General features: G+C 46.0%; 1 protein-coding gene across 1 annotated transcript; it reads right to left on the minus strand.

Moving 5' to 3' along the window:
- Positions 1-66: 66 nt before the first annotated feature.
- E(r) (enhancer of rudimentary) lies at positions 67-17128 on the minus strand. The gene is made up of 3 exons (XM_077681305.1): positions 16969-17128; positions 6222-6427; positions 67-541 (listed from the first exon to the last, which is right to left on the minus strand). Exons 1-3 carry the CDS (start codon positions 16969-16971, stop codon positions 439-441), a joined length of 312 nt encoding a protein of 103 aa, XP_077537431.1. The 5' UTR covers positions 16972-17128; the 3' UTR covers positions 67-438.
- Between the last annotated feature and the right edge of the window lie 204 nt (positions 17129-17332).

Raw genomic sequence — 17332 nt, forward strand, 5'->3', positions numbered from 1 at the left:
GCGCTTCAGTTTGTTGTCGGTGAAACTTCCTGCCTGAATGAAACAACGCAGTAACGAAGTCCAACACCCCGGGCATTATCACACACCTTTTTACATTTATTATACATTTCAAAACTCGCACTCATGTGCCCATTCAAGGTGACACAACAATGTCCATCTCTGGGTGTTTCGGAATCGCAGGGGTAAGTGGTGGTGGGCCAATGATGGGGGAGGAGGAGACATGAACGACGCAGCTTCCACGATGAACGCACATGGCCGGCAAAATGCTGAATGGAGGAGAGAGCTGCTCACTTGCAACGTGTCAGCATGGGACGGGAGGAGAAACAGAGCAATGGGTGACTGGGCCTGTTCAGACGACAAGCACGATAATGACCTCGCCACAGCGACCTGGCTGCAACTGGAGGTGTGGTGAACGAGAAGCGAGACGTATCATACTGCTCAGGACTGGCTTTTCGACGCCTGTCTCCGTAACAGGATGTAGATCTTCTCCTTGATCCATGCTTTGTTGTACGGTGCGTATGTGTTGGTTGACTTTTGGTACCTGCAAATGACAATGGGGCAGGCAGGTTCCCATGTGCTACTCTGAACAAACAAGCAATAGTATGTGTAACTTTCAAAATGCACACAGTCTGTCAGTGCTCATTATAGCAAACTGAGATGCAACAGATGTCCACAGGTGCCCATATGCTTAAGCTTCAGTACATTTTGAAGGCAGCAAGTTTAGGTTCGAACAACCACCTTTAAAAGAGGTAGGGCAGCAACAACCCGAACGTGGGATTCAGATTATTTCAGTTCATGTACAACCTGCTTGCAGAACATGCCACAACAGTGACGGAAGAAGCAGTTCCCATTTTGGAGAAGTTCTCTCTCTGAGCAAGGAAACTGGCAGCTTAGAACAGCTGCGAGAGTTGGACTAGACGCCAAATTGCGGTAAAAGGTTGATAACCTACTCCGTCCATCCGAGGCAGTTACCACCAATACCAGAAAACATACCAGGCAGGCAGGCAATAACAGATTAATGACTCATGCATAATATTTCCAAGGCCACATTGCTGTGCTACATGGTCCATACCTCCTTTAACACTAGCGCACAAACACACCGGGCCACAACAGTGACAAGACTACTCTGACCTCCAACTGCTTGTTGGCATCTTGTGTGAGCTTTTCAACGCAGCAGATGATGCCCAAAAGGTTAAGTCAGGGGCAAGAAAGCCACCCTGTTACCTTTATGGTTTCGGCATATCTCCAGGGGTGGAGCTCCAAGTTTGCCCCTCGCAAAAATTCCATTTCGCGTCCATTTCAGTCGTGATGAATGTGCCCTTGTGAGGCCCCTGACAAATTATGTGCAAAAACTAACGCCTCGCCCTGTCTGCACTGCGCACTACCTGATCGACTGCTTTCGGCCAATTTGGGCTCGCTTGAAACGGACATACAATGGGCAAAAAATGAGAATCCCGCCCCAAATCTACGGCAATAGGTTGGCCAATCCATTTGCGGCCAATCTGCTGCACTGGTACGTGTCATGTGGGTATTCATGGAAAAACAATACAAATATGGGGAGACAATAACACTTACAAACTGCTATGTTTTAAATAAAATAACTGCAAGCTACCGACAGGCATAGTGAAACAATATGTGCAAATAGTGTTATTCTTATATGCATAGCATGTCTTGCCCAATATTGTAGCAGGTTTAATATAAGCCTAACTGGTGTATGCGTCGTAAAAATTTGCTATGAAGTAGTGGTACAAATAGATGATGGAAAAAAAAAAAAAAAAAAAAACCAAGACTGCCTGCTAGCATTTAACCCTTTGGTAAAAAGTCACGCTGAAATAGGATTATTTCAGATTTGTAGCATGTCTAGGTGAATTCCAGAAGATTTTCTAATGTCGGTGCACCTTTGTCTCGCTAATTTTAGCTCCTAGAAATCCTGGTGCCATAAAAAAAATACCCGTCACAACAGTGTCCGTGAACAAAGGTATACATGGGCCAACAATGACAGTGCTTGCCACATCAACAACCACTTTCCTGTCTCCCCCCCTCAACCCCATCTGTCAAGTCTGTTGATGCATAGTTGTATTTGCCTTTCCCAGAAAGGTTACGGGATCTAAAACTGGTAGAACCTTGTCGACACACATGGAGCAATAAATTGTAAGCGGCAATGCCTTCCCAAGCATGCTCATTTTGGCAATAAAAAGTGGGCAGCTATGCCCACGGTTTTCCGTAACCACTTTTTGTAACAGCTTTATCAGGCAACTTGTCCACGACGAGGCTTACTTTCATAGTCATAGTATTGGCACCAGAACAGCACGAAGGATGTCTGCACCCGGCACTGAGGGGCATTTATCAGCTCCTGCAGGAGGGATACCGGACAGCTGTACGTTTAGCTCAGTCGCTGTCCTAATAAGCTTTCCCTCTCAGCTTTTCATGCCCTACAAATATGTCTGTGTAGGTGGGAGAGCTCAGTATGCAGTCAATGTTTTGCTCGAGTTCTCCAGTTGCTTGGTTCCACAAAGTATCACGTTAGGTTTTGTTTTCATCCCTTAAGCACCCCCAACCCCTTGAGCGTACATCTGTGTGAATTCACTGAGGTTGCAGAAGAAATCTTGCTCTCGTAGGCCTGACAGTGAATGCGCTGTCCCGTTGCTTGTGTCTAACTTGCAGAAGGTTTAGTGTGGGGGCCCACTAAGAACATCCCAGGACATACTCTGAACTTCTGCATGTCTACACTCTTCAGCCCACCAGGGTCCCCCAAAACAATGCTAGAAGCCTCGTCGAAGTTTTATGGATGTGCACGTTTTTCCCTTTTCTTTTAACTTTATCCAGTCTGACACAGCTTCCTATACACTTCTTGGGGAATGGGACTAGTGTGGCCTTTATCTACATGTTTCAAGATATCAGGGTGAATGTACAGAGAATATTATGGGCCTTTTAACAATAGACTGCCCAGATGGTGACTGCTTCAAAGCTTGTCTGACGCATGACTGGTTTCAGTGCACCTATCACTGCACAAGTGGAGCAGCGAACACAGAGGTAAGTCTTTTGGATACATAGGATATTCGACTGCTTTTCATAAAGGACCTCTTATACATCATATTTTACCAGACATGTACAGCTCCACAGCATGCTTTCTGCCTTCACTGTGGTTCAAGGTCATTCATCGTGGCTTGCATGTGTTATGCAAGCATGTTTATTGATTGCAGGGTTTAACGCACCAACACAATGCAGGCGATGAGGCGCGCCGTAGTGGAGGGCTCCGAATTAATTTTGGCCACCTGGGGATCTTTAACGTGCGCCAAAATCTCGTGCACACGGGCGTTTTTGCTTTTTGCCTCCATCAGAAAAGCAGCCGCCACGGCTGGGAATCGAACCCACGTCTTTGCGCTCAAGCAGCGCAATGCCTATAAAATTGGATTTGGCTTTTGGACAGTGACCTGAGGCAGAGCTTTTTTTTTCCACAGCCAAGAGTGCTGCGCCATTTTTTTGTGTGCATCTACAATGCAAGCAGAGATAACGCGACGGCTCTCCCGTCATTTCACACCTGTAGAGTCAACAAAGTGTGTTCCCCACGACATGCACTTTGAGGGGTGCTGCGTATGCTTGGTACAGGTGCCAAGAGGGCACCCACAGAGCCCCTCCCATGTCAGGGACTATGAGATGCTGCTTCAAGTGCTGTTTACAGGGTTCGTTCAGGATTCAAATACAAGAATTCAAGGATATTCAAGGCCCTGTCAAGGCATTTTCAAGGGTGCCGGGGAGAACGTGTACCAAACTGTTCTACTACTGTTCTGCTCACACACAAAACATTTGCTTTGTATTTTGAAAAATGACCCTGAGAAAAACCTCTGTGGAAAAAAAAAACTCCACCTTTTGGAAGTGCTCAATTTTAGTGCCACCCGCAATAATAATGAGAGAGCTTTACAAGATACATGCCATTTTGAACTTTTTCGAGCTCTGCAAGTGTTCTTAATACACAGTCTCAGATAGCGAGGAACACTCTATACAGCTGGGAGAAATCTGGCAAGAAGCAGGAGTGGGATCCCATCAACTTCCCACCACAGCTGTCACTGATACGTCATGCTGTTTTGGCCTAAGCCAGATTGCTCCATGTCGCTTTCGAGTTTCCATGCACATGACACTGGTGGTCACTTTTACTTCATTTATGATTTATCTGAGAACTTTCTCCATGAGAGTAAGTTGGGTGGGGACCATAGCAATTACAGCAACTGAATGATTTCTTAGCACCCCGCAATGTCGTCCTCAACTCGTGCAACCCCATGCTCATACCACCGACATCTTAAACGATGATGTGGGTTTGGGACGTTAACTCTTTCGTTACCACGCCTATTCAAATCGATCACCAGTGATCGATGATTTATATTGCCTATTTCCACATGTTGTAGTCATTTCTCGTGCACCTAATTCGGTCAGTGGTTAGTCTAGGCACTGCCCTTTTAGAATCAGTTTAAATTTTCCCGCTCCGGCGACATTGAGATTTTTGACGGCGTTTTTTTGCGAGCTGAGGTGCGTGTGTTTTTGAGGAAGGGGGCGTGGCTGCTGCCCTTGAGAAAAAAGCATGCAGATCGTCGCTAAGCTGCATTACCATAATAATTTTTTTTGTCAAAAGGCTCCCGGCAAGTCAAATACCAAAAATGGGGTCAGCTTTGTAGTCCGACAGCGTTGAGAGGTGATAATTACTTGAAAATGGCCCCAGCTATTCACTAATGATCTTTGGTCCGGACAAAGGGCAGCTTTATTCTCCCAAAGCTTATTTCTGATGGTCCCCCGCATGTCTAGCAAGTGTGCCTGCCATTTTCAACCAGTTCCCAGAAGTTTCGGTTTCGTTTTTGCATTGCGAAATTCATATTTGGCGCTACTACGCAGTTACCCAACTACAAGCTCATTTGCCATGGCGCCTCCTTTGCCCGCTACTGCTCCTCAAACAAGCATGTCGCTCGCGCTTCCACTTTAATCTACGCCTTGCTTCTGCGATAAGAGCTTCCACTGAAAGTCAAACGATAACACCAAGTCGTCGGGTGTCAGTTCAGATGAGGAGAACGCTTCCAATTGGCCTTGAACACTGCCAGCTGTTCACCGGCCAGTTTCGTTTCATACGAGGGTATTTCCAGAGGTCTAGTGTCGCTTCTTAGTAGTACTGTCTATTCTGACAGAGTCTCCAACCGCCTTGTATTTGTTTCTTTTTGAAATTGTTAGATGGTGCTGCAATGTAGTAGGCTCGGAGTGCTGAACTCGTTTCACAGCCCGATGGCGGCTTCGTGAAAGCTTGCTGGGCATGATTCTAGCGCATCGTACCTTATTCCTGCAAGCAAGGCTACCATAGTGAGTCAGAACATGATAATAAACCGCAAATGAAAGTTCTGACTGATAAGTGATCATCAGAATGTCAACAAACATCCACCAAAGAGTTTGGTTCTCAAGTCCAAGCGGATTTTTTCACATCGCTTGCTTCCCTTCAATATTGTGCCGGTCATAATCATTGACAAGGTGTTTTCACATCACGTGTAGGTGAATTTGGGCCTTTAATAATGTCAAACCACGAGATTTCTTCTAGAGAACCATCCAAAATAGCAAAATTTGAAATAGTGGTTGGGCTTCACCACATGGCATGGGCACCACGCGGGCTAACATTTTCTTTTATATCTCACAAATTGTACTGCGCAACTCAATTTTATTTCTAGGACGGGTTTTTGAAATGTCTACCTACAAAATGTATATTCTCAATTTTTTCTACTACTGGTGGTTTATTGTACACAACTTACTTTTTCCTTATTTTCTTTGACGCGTGGACAGAAATTTCGAATTTGATAATTTTTTTCGCAACCATTATTTAGGAAAACATTATTAAAACTGGTGTCGTTGGAAAGCGCATGGAATAATCTGCATTTTATGTTACTGCAATGTGTGCCTAACCAATGTGCACAAGGCAAAAAAATGTTTTGTTAGACCCTTAAGAATTGGCCAATTTCCCGTGGTAACGAAAGAGTTAAGGCCTGAACCCGCAGGGAGTGAAGCCTGCTTTGACCGACTCAAGTGGTCGATTCTGGTCAGACGTAATTATTTGCGATCTTTGCCTTCACGCCTCCCTGGCACACCTCACAGTCGTTTCTCCTTGCCTGAGCAAGCTTTGATGAAGGCCAGTGAGAGTTTCCTTTATGACTTCAGCTGAGTCGCATGCAAGCGTGCCAACTGTTCCCACTCACACAAGGCAGCTCAGGTCCACGAGCTGGTCCACGAAGTCGAAGAGCTGGCTAATGTCGTACGTGATGGAGGGCGTGTTGGGGTTCTGCCGCTTCAGGTGCTCCTCGTAGATGTGGCACACCCCTTCCATGCACTCGTTCACCGACTCGTAGTCCGAGTACGTGCGCGTCTCCGGCTTGCCCGGCTGCACTAGCAGGATCGTGTGGGACTGCAGAGGGAGAGGGAGAGGGCACGTCTCTGACCGTCACATGCAACAGGCTCACCAACAAGAGAACAGGCCTTAACACGCGCACGTCTTGCACTTCCCCGGCTAGAACTGGCAGACACAAGAGCTGATTGAAACACAACAGCCATCGCCAACACCAGTAAGTGCAGGGGTGGAAGCGGCCTTGGAAATCCTTGGGCAGCTCAGGGAGCAGAATACTGTTTAGGAGCAGCTTTGGAGAAGTTGCAGGGCCTTGCTTTCCCATCATTTCAACTTTATTTCTGATATACTCGGCGAGAAACTGCAATTTAAATACATTTTATCTAGCATGCCTTAAGGTGACTACACATTAGACACGTAGAAAAAGATGGGACATCCATGTCTGTGTGGCTAAGGTGTAAGTGAAAAAGCATGCAGCTACAGGATGCTTCCGAGTTCAATTGAGAATGCAACAGATTCAGTGTTTTTAAAGCGTATAATTAATGAGCACCGTGGCAAGGCCAGTGCTAGGCTGTGTGGCACCATCCATCGTTTGGCAGACACAGCTTGAAGTGGTGACTTCACAGCAAAAGATTTGAACAGTAACTTGCAAATTCGTATAGCTAGACGCTACTTACTGGGCATGATTTCTAATGACGATACTTTTTCGTTCTTTACTGTTCGTAACCTAGTCCTTCCATCAGTTTCTGACAGCCCGGAACTAATTCTTTTTGCACTTTTCCTCACATGACATAATAGTGATGTCAATGTCAGTTCCGGTAACATGTTTGCATGGACCCTTAGGAGCCCATGTCAACCACAGGGCACTGTATGGATGCCTCGTGCACATTTAAAATCACTTAACAAGTCCAGTGATGCTCTTGAATTACCAGCGACTCATCAGCATGAGCAACGCTTGAGGGGGGGAGGGAACGAATTCACCATGCAAGCATGGAACTCGCTGAAATCAAATGTCCCTTTTCTCCACTGTAGTATTACCAGCAAGCCTACTGCACACCTTTTTTTCCACACCCCAGTTGCTGCACCCAATTCAGACTTCAAGTGGGAGCTTGCCTCTGGCTGCTGGCCCCGCTATTGCCAGTTGGCAGTGATGAAACTTTCCACGAACCCTTGATTAGCCTGACTGATAACTGGAGCAACTGTGGATGGCTAGTGCCCATGAAAAACCGCCTAATGACCCTTGTAATGCTTCCGCATCAAAATCAAACTTCGCACCATTAAACCACTTCAGCTTCGATGAGCTGAGCAAAGAATATAGCAAATACAACTAATAATGGCTAGGCTACAGGAAAAAAAAAGTAATTTCATTCCATTACAGTTCTATGGTTGAGATGAGCAATTACATTGTGAAAAACAGAAGTAAAATGTACACATTTTACTTTTACATTTTACTCTATCCTTTCACACTGCAAGGATAAGTTCATCTGCATAGCTTTGTCTAGAAATCTTATCCACCTCTTACTAAACAGAGGTCAACTAACGTGCAATGACGCAGCTACCGCATGCCTGAAGCGCTGGCGTTATTGTAATTGGAAAGGAAGTATTTTTCACAGAAAATGGGTTACCTCTTGCCAATCATTACCAAATTTTACGTTCACATTTAAAAAGTTGAGGCCAAAATTAACACCTCCCCCTCCAAACTCAACTAGAATTCTGCACACAATGCCATGATTTCGTGCATACTTTCATGGTCAAATTAGCTTGTTGTGCTACATGCCGCTATGAGCAATCTTCAACCCATTTTGTTGCGATTGTGGGCAAAGCTTGATGCTGGCCAACGCGTGTGGCCACTATATTACTAACTGCCGCTTGCTCAGCCACATTAGGCAGGCTGGCATAACAGGGCCACTTTGCACTGCAAAGAGAGAACGTCGCACCGGGTTCATAGCTTCCTTCTCACCGTTTGTTACGTAACTACAAAACCTGCATTTGACGCCTTTTCACCTTTCCCGCATAAATGAAAGGCACAATATGACAAGACATTCCCGCCTTCCCTATCTGAGAAGCAATGGCTTGGTTCCTGATAACTGTTACTTTTAACACCTCAAGCAGGGAGCTGACGCCCACGTTCCTCGAGTTCCTCCAAAGAGGGCTGCGATGAGCCGCTGACCCACAGTTCGGCTGACGACACCCCCAGCCACTGCGACCCGTAAACTGGTTTACCTGCCCCTGTGGCAAACTTGAGCACATGGAACCCATTGCTTTTTGCTTCCTGCCACCGTTCAAAGATTGCCCACACCTGCAGACTCTGGACCCAAACACAATGTGTTTTGGGGCAGGAAAAGTAGACTGGAACAGGACGGCACAAATGGCGAAGTGCGTCCACCCCTCCAGCAGCATGCAGGAGCTGGCCAGAAACTTTGTGACGTGGGTTTGGTACCTCCCTGACTGGACTAGAAGGGTCACGTGCGACTGGGACACGGCAGGGACGACACAGCATATCCGTCCCCGTCACACGAAAGAGACGTGCACTAAGTGCGTATTCCTCGCTAAGCTACCAGACCACTAAGAGCGTATTCCTCGCTAACATACCAGACCGCATTGAAAGAGAATAAAGCGAGTGCACACTGCCCTTCGTCACAGTCACACATGAAAGTCTCGCAAAAGCCTCCAACATGCGCAATGTGCGCATCTCACAGACCCCCCCAGCTAAACTAAGATGATCGTGTGGCACAAGCGAGTGCAGCACATTCAATATGCACATGTGACAGCCACAAGGCAAGGGTTCACCACGAAGAAAAAGGGGCATCATCAGGGTCCAACAACTTTCTTCCTCAACTGACTTGAACACTTCCACTGGCCATACAAACGCTCCCCACCTCTCTACACCAGTGGTATGCGTAAAATGCCCTGCCTTAAAAAGGTGCAACATTTATGGCAGGTAATGTGCAGTTTGTGAAGAGGATCCCACTAACGGTGGGCACCTCAGGCCACAGGATTTCAGTTTTTACTACTGAAAGCGATTGACTGCCACTTTTTGTATCAATGCTGCTTTTTTCCATTGTGACGAAGGGGGCAAATGCCAGAACAATAGGCACACGAACAACCACGTTAAACTGCAGCCCACACTGATGACGTTAAGGTCCACAATATGCATAGTCCCGGAAGTAACCATCAAACATTCTCCAGATGCTTTAGTTGTAATACAATGAAAACAGACTCAGCAATATTTCGGCTGAATTAAGCAAAAGATGAACTTAAATGAAACACGCACCTTTACAACCTGAAAAGGTACCAAAATTTAAACAATTTAAGCAAACTGAATCCCCACAACCATAATAAATGCATGCCTATTACAGCTACAAAACACGAACCATATGCAGCATCCGGTAACAACACTTTCACTCGTACTAGAAGCAAACTCAGAAACCTTACTCATATTTTCATAGACTGACATGAGCACTTTGTCAACATGGCAGGCAGTTGTAGACTAAGAGGGTGTTCAGGGCAGATATGAAACTCTGCATCAACGGCCCAATGGTAAGTTAGCTGTTAAGACCCGACATTATTTTCTGTAACTTTTAAAGTTATCAATGATGAGGCAAATCAGAACCACATTTGCTGCAAAATTTCATTTAAAGGAGCCATCAAGAGAAAACACAAGTTTGGTTCATTCAAAAGATTGTCTCGTTAGAATCATACTGACACCACTTTTAACGTAAACTTCGCTCAAATAAGCTGCATAATTAGGAAAAACGGGAATGGTCATGCGACCCACCAGCTCATTTCCCGCAACAAAACCTATGATGTCATATGAGCTAAGCTCTGCGATTGGCAGAGGCTGGCAGAAGCAGACGCAAATTAGGAAGAGCTTACAAACTAGAAGAACGAGCGATTTGCGCTTAAATTTAGGGCACATTCTTTACTAAGCAATAAGAATGATGGGACAAACAGTGGAAGTTACGAAAGCACATGTAAACATAGAAGTACTGATGCGTTCTGCTGTTCGTACTGCGCACAGCATGCTTGGTTTAGCTGCACAGCACTACGGGGCTTGGGGTTGTCTCAGACGACACTGGCCGATTGACGCAAGCAACGGTGTCTTACGTGACCCCATTTGTCGAGCGAGCACTGTTTCAGGGAACGAATATTTTCTCCCAGAACAAAAACAAGCCAGGTTTAAATGCGGGCAAAAACAAACCAAAGGCTTGCCACGGTATGGTGGCGCCATCTAGGTTACGGAACGTAAAGAAACGCGGGAACAAACCAACACCGCTGTACAGGGTGGAGACAACCTTTGAACGGTCCCGTGCCCCCGCAATTGGGCCAACGGGCTCAACGCGTTATTCTTTTCGTTTCCCACGAGACCTAGCAACGCGAAACAGACAATATGATTCAAACTTCTTCAGTAAACCGCGTTGCGGCGATAATTTTAGCGCGGTTTTGACACAATGACTTGCTTCGGCGGCAAGCGAGCAACCGAAAATGGCGGCGCCAGCGTATACGTGTCTCTACCCTGTACAGCGGATGCGTGAATGAAGGTACTCTAGGCTGCAGAGCGGTCGGTTCTTGTGATGTCATTTGGGACCACGAAAACGTACGATTGAGCGGGAAAATCAAAATTTTTACCTAAATTGTTTAATTTTTCAGTGAATAAAGCACCGTTTGTATCTGGACAAGCGCTGGGGGCACTATAAAACACGAAATCTTTCGAATAAAACCAACTTGCATTTTCTCTTCATGGCTCCTTTAAGGTGGGGATGATGCAACGTCCAAGCTTTCATCTCGCACCTCATCACATGCTGGAAACATTACGTAATGCTTGGAATGTTCTCTAATTAAGCTAGCCGGCATACTTTACAGATGATACGAATCAGACTGGGCACCACGCTCCAACCCGGGCTACTTCTGAGTGTTTTGAGGTGGGCGCGCGTACATGCAATGCCACATGTCAGGTAACGGTGGGCATCCATTTCTTTTGTTGCCTTCGACTGTTCTCTAATGACAAAGCGTGTTTCATGATAACATACTAAAGCTTGACGTTGGGCTAGATGAGTACACAATTTCACTTAAAAAAAAAAAAAAAAACAGCACAGAGACTAAGACGTCTCTGCGCTGTTATTGAAGCTGCAAAAGCGCCACGTGATCTCGTTCTACTTGTAATTCTAACTTTGTCAAAAAAAAAAAAAAAAACACGCACGTGCGCACACACACACACACACACACACACACACACACACACACACACAATCTTTGTGGCTGCAGGTTGAATTCGTGCCGTCGCCGCCACACCTAAGTTTATCACGTACATACATCATGATTGTTTCCACTCAGACACTTTGCCATATCGCTCAGCTTCATTGGGAGCTCAATTGGAGCACGGTCATTCATACAACGCACCAGAACATTGTCGCCAGAACACCTCACCGTCTCATAAACCTCAAGAAGCAAATAAGGAAATCAGCGCATGGGGATCACACCGAGATAGCGCGCAGCGGTCCGCGTTACCCATGCAGCTGTCCATTTGAGTAGGGCTCCGGATTAATTTTGACCACCTGTGGATCTTTAACGTGCGCCGAAATCTTGTACACATGGGCGTTTGTGCTTTTCGCCTCCATCAGAATAGCGGCCGTGGCGGCCAGGAATCGAACCCGCGACCTCGTGCTCAGTAGCAGCGCAAGTGCAGCTGTCCATGACTGTCCAACCATACAAATAGGGTCAGTGCTGCTATGCGGTGGCGCTACCATAAACAAACGTTTATGTTGTTGCTTAAGAGATACGAAACATACTTTGCTAAACCTCTTTAGGGTATCTGGTGTGAAGAATCACAATTTGTCATTGATTGATTATGGGCTTTAACACGCCGAAACAACAGACGTTATGAGGTGCGCCATAGTGGAGGGCTACGGATTAATTCTGATCACCTGCAGATCTTTAAAGGGACACGGAAGTGATTTGTAAACATTGCAGGACTATTAGCGCAAATGGTAGCCTGGAGTCTCTAGGATATGTTTTCACCATTCTCACTGGGTTTACGCGACTTTATTGAGTAGAAAAATCAATTCAAAAGCAATGTCCTCCTCTCTGCATCCTCCTTGCCAATTTCCTATGACGTTTCATATGACGCCCACTCGAGATGGCTTGGCTTGATGGCACGGCTCGCCAGCAAAAATGCCCGTATGACATTTCAACGCACGTTAAAGATCCCCAGGTGGCCAAAATTAATCCGGAGCCCTCCACTACGGCGTGCTTCATTGCCTGCATTGCGTCGGCACGTTAAACCCTACACTTAATTAATCAATCAATCAATGCACAGCTCGCCAACCCTACGACAGAATCAGTGGGCCCAGCATTTAGTCGGTCAGCCTCCGGCGGGTCATCACAATTTGTTTGCCCAGTTGAAACTAAGACTTGTCACATTTGTGCATGGAAGAATGTGCCTTTAGTTTGTTAGTGTGTAGACTGTATCAAGGTCTAAATCCAAGAAGCATTACTGACTGGTATGCTAGTAGAAAAACCCAAGGCCAATTGAAGGTGCGAGAAGAGTAAACAAAGTTATTATAGGCACTAAGAAATTATAATCAAACGAAACTTTTATCGCACAGTGTGCGAAAAAAGTTTCGGGAGCGCGAAGCACTTTTTGCGCTGAGTGAACTAGCACAGTGGTGAGCAGCACGACCACACATCTGCGAACGTTTTTCCGTCTAAGAAATGCAATTGCCAGACAAGAGATTTTATGGGAATTAGGGGGACGCTTACTGCATGAGTGATATTCAAGAAATCGCCACCTAAGCTGCTTGAAATGCTACATACAACTAAATAAAAATGTAAACTGGTTTACATAATATACTTTATATTTCCACCCCTAGCACTGCTTATGGCCGAGTTGTCTGGTGCACTAGGAATACCGTTTTGCAATTCGCAAGTGCGAATCACCCGATAGCGAGTTTTTTTAAGTTCATTTATTTGTCTTTGAGCAATTTTTACTACACAGAATTCACCATTTTTGCGCCGTAACGTTCACTGCTCCACGAGAAAGTTTGCAGAACGCGTGCTGACTGACACTGATGCGCTGGCAAGTTCTCGCTGGCCTGGTGTTGCCATAAGCACAGACAGCTAGCGCGCACAGTCCCAAATCGGCAGACCACCCTTGGCCTGGTGCGAACATGCCCCTTACGACACAGGCACGAGACAGGCAAGCTCCAAAGGTGGGAGAAAAGCGCATCTCATTTGAGCGTCTGCGGTGACACGGTTCATCCACTGCGTACGCTCATCTGACGCATTTTACAGTCAACAGCATGGCAGAAGCGCAGTCTGCCCATTACTGAGATATTGAGAATGCCTGTCCAACGATAACATTGGATGCCAAGCATGCCAAGAACCGAAACTCGTTTGAATTCTAATCCTAAACGTAACACCTTGCATCGACGTCACTGCTTTAGTTGGTGCGGCCGCCGCAAACCATGCATGGTATTTTTTCTTCTTTCGGGCTTTATAAAATAATTATCGCCTTATCAACTGGATAAACGATGAAAAGTATGTTCATTTGAGCCAGTCTATGCAGTGCAAGCAAAAGCAGGTGCTCGACAAATTCCCTTCAGTGTCACTAACGTGAGCCGAAATTTCGAACACATGGCCGGTTTTTGCTTTTTGCCTCCATCAGAAAAATGTAAATCATGACCACTAGAATGTGCCCAAATGCTAACCGCGCAACACCGGCGTAAAGCCTTCAAATTCCAACTAAATGCCATTTCTAACATAGTAAAACATGGTGGCCAATTATTCAACAGCCTGCAGCAATGCAATACATTTCAGACTACACTCGGTTACAAGGTGAGAGCGGCAATAGCTCATGTAGTGCATCACTCCGCCGGAGTGACAAACCCGGATACCAACGGGCACACATTTTGAAAAGAGATTGCGCTTAATGCATGACATCGGCTACTTTTTATCATGTAGTTTGTCATCTGTTCAGTAGTTTATGCAGGTCAAGTGCAAAAAATCATAGAAATGACTCGGGCCATGATCAGGATACCTGCAGTAACACACACTTTGCACTGCGAGAGGATCAGCCTGCTGCTGTGATGAGGCACAGAAGCAACTTAAATTGTCGTTCATAAGTTGTACCCAATATAGGTGCTTCGAGCAAGAGTTGCAACCACTTGTCGAAACCCCACCGCCTCTACATTGCTGATTGATTGATTGATCATAGGGTTTAACGCACTTAAAAGTTAAAAAAAGAAAAAGCAATTGAGAGACGCCCATGAGCATTTAATGGCCTTTTTCACTTGCGCATGTCTCAACATCTGCCGGTGAATACTGGGCCCTTTTAAGAGCGACAGCTCTTTTTCTAACCATTGCAGACTTTTGTTCACACTGGGATTGTGCTTCGCGCGAAAGTAACTCCGCACCACTTCCAAGCCGACTACAGCCTGGACATATGTGGCCGCCGGAGACGCCACCTCTACCTCCTCGTCGTCGCCCCCTTTTTTTCTCTGAGGCTTCGTCCAGCGCCAGCGCTGCTTCATGGCTTGATTGCGCCATGATTTCTCTCAAGATTAGCGTTTCACACATTGGGACGGTGGCTAAAGGAAGCCGCGCTACCATGTGACTCCAGCAAGCCCAGCACGGCGGGAAAGCCGCTACAGGCGGCCCGACTGTAGCTCAACGCCTGCTTATTGCACTGCACACACAGACTCTCGGTCCGCACGCATATCAGCACGTTTTCCGTTCACTGTAAAAAAGTATCATCCGGTCATAGTTGGATAAAATTTTTTACTTTTGCATGTAGTAACTGGGAAATTGTGTTATCCAGGATCGTAGTAACTGGGAAACAAACACCGTAATGCTATGGGGCAATTTTAGAGCTTACAATTGAGAGCGCACTAACCGTGAAACCGTATGAACCGGGAACGTATCAACAGGGTTCTACTGTACTTTGTCTTTAAGAGGCATTGAACAGAGTATACACCCATGAACTTTAAAATGTATGGGTTACGATCTGGGTACTACTGGCTAATTTACTACCCGTAATTCTCAAGAGGAAAGTGCATTCAGAAGTGCCACTTCCAAAGGGTCCCGCAGCTGCAAACTGCGTTACTTTTGGAGTCCTTTTCAGTAGGTGGCTACCTAAAACTACAAATGTTCCCATTTGTGAACCTATTCCTAAGCGACTATTCGTAACCATGCCCACACCACTTCGCCCACATTTCTGCTTTCATAAGCAGCTACCTCAACCAATGTGCCGCGATCAGACTCTCTTCATTAAACTGAACAGTGCAATGTGCAATCTCAGGGGTGGCGTTGATGCAAAAATTTTCATATTTAAATAGCGTTTGTGGAGCCAAAGGTACACCTGGGTACAAGACATCAGTACACACCACACCACCCAGGGTTTGCACAACACTGAAATTTCCTGCTTCGCAGCTCCACCAGAGAGACGGCCACCGTGACTGAGAAGTGAATACGTGAAAAGCCCGGTGATCAGTGCTGATTTAAAAGAAAGGTTAAGGGGAATTTTTGACTTGCCCATATTGTACAAGCTACTACGTTTAGCCCCAAATAGCGTAAATTTGCCTCTGTGATTCAAAATGCAAAAAAGTCAGACGATTCAGTAGGGCCGTTACATTCTTCACATTTTAGAATGCAGCATATTGCTTTCGCTGCCACAAAGGCCTTGAAATCCTAATTAGCTTAAAAAATATCAGAACACCTTTCAAGCTATGCCAAACTTTAACATTGGGGCTCAAGACGAGACACTAAGAACTGCACCTGGGTGATGAGGTGCGCTGCAAAACAGCGGTACGGATGAATTTTTGACCACATGGTCTTTCATCACGTAAATTAAACACTGGGCTACTCTGAACAGCGCTGCTGAGGGCGAAGAAACGAGTGAATGAGTAGTAGTAGTAGCAGAGCCACTTAATTTTGCATAGAGTTCAGGTTAGGGCAAGCAAGCACAAAAGCTCACATAGGGGCATTCCGAGAAAGCCTAATTTTGGCACGTGCCACGGGCAGCGCGCGCGGAGAACGCGTTGATTTCTGCCGCCAGTCTGGAAAAGCATGCGCACGCCAACCGCGCGCGGCGCACACAAACAATTACGCAACCTCACAACCACTGTTGCTTGAAGGCTGAATGCGGTGCTTCGCGGAAATGGCACTTTCAACGTGGTAGTAAAAATTGGCCTTTGAGAAAAGCGGTTGGACCACACCAGTGTAACACGTGCAAACGAAGAGGTTTCGGTTAGCGCCGCTCGGACAACGCGGTTACTTATCAACCTCGTGCGTAAACGTGAAACGCAGTTGCCGGTTGCCGTAGACGGCTCTCTCTGAACGGGCGTGCATTTATAATGGCCAACGTGCGAAAAAATAACAGAAAACACTAAGCCGCGAATTTCAACAAAACAGGGTTTGGGCATTTACAATACGACAAATGACACATTAAAATATTCTAAAAGGTTCTTTTTGAGAGACGGCAGCACCGGGTTAGGCCTAATGCTCTAGACGGAGCGTACCACTTGGCAACAACTTCATTTATTAGTCACTGTGTCACTCTGAGAGCGGGAAAACTATATGAAGTAAAGAAGGAATTACTTTATACTTACCATAGCTGTCAGGTCGTCAGCACGACTAGAGTGGCAATAATTATTCTAATCACCGCCGAGACGAAGACCACAGCCACAATCAACACTTCAGCAAGAAAAAAAATAAACGATTAGAAATGATAATCTCGAACGAAGGGGCTTACATCTCGGTTGCCGGCACAAATACGACTTTCGCTGCTGCCGGTAGTGTAGCAGACGACGCAGCGATTGTCTGCGCGCACAGTCAAGTTTACACTTTAGATTAGCATTATATCAGCAAAAGCTATCTCTATGAGCAATTAAGTTTTTTACAACTAGTTACCAGTTATGTTATTCAAGGCGAGAACGTCACGCATGCAACTTTAGTAGTCGACTGCTTGCAAAC

This window comes from Haemaphysalis longicornis, unplaced genomic scaffold (assembly GCF_048455015.1).
Source record: "Haemaphysalis longicornis isolate Haplotype H1 unplaced genomic scaffold, Haemaphysalis longicornis Haplotype H1 scaffold_8, whole genome shotgun sequence".
Taxonomy (NCBI): domain Eukaryota; kingdom Metazoa; phylum Arthropoda; class Arachnida; order Ixodida; family Ixodidae; genus Haemaphysalis; species Haemaphysalis longicornis.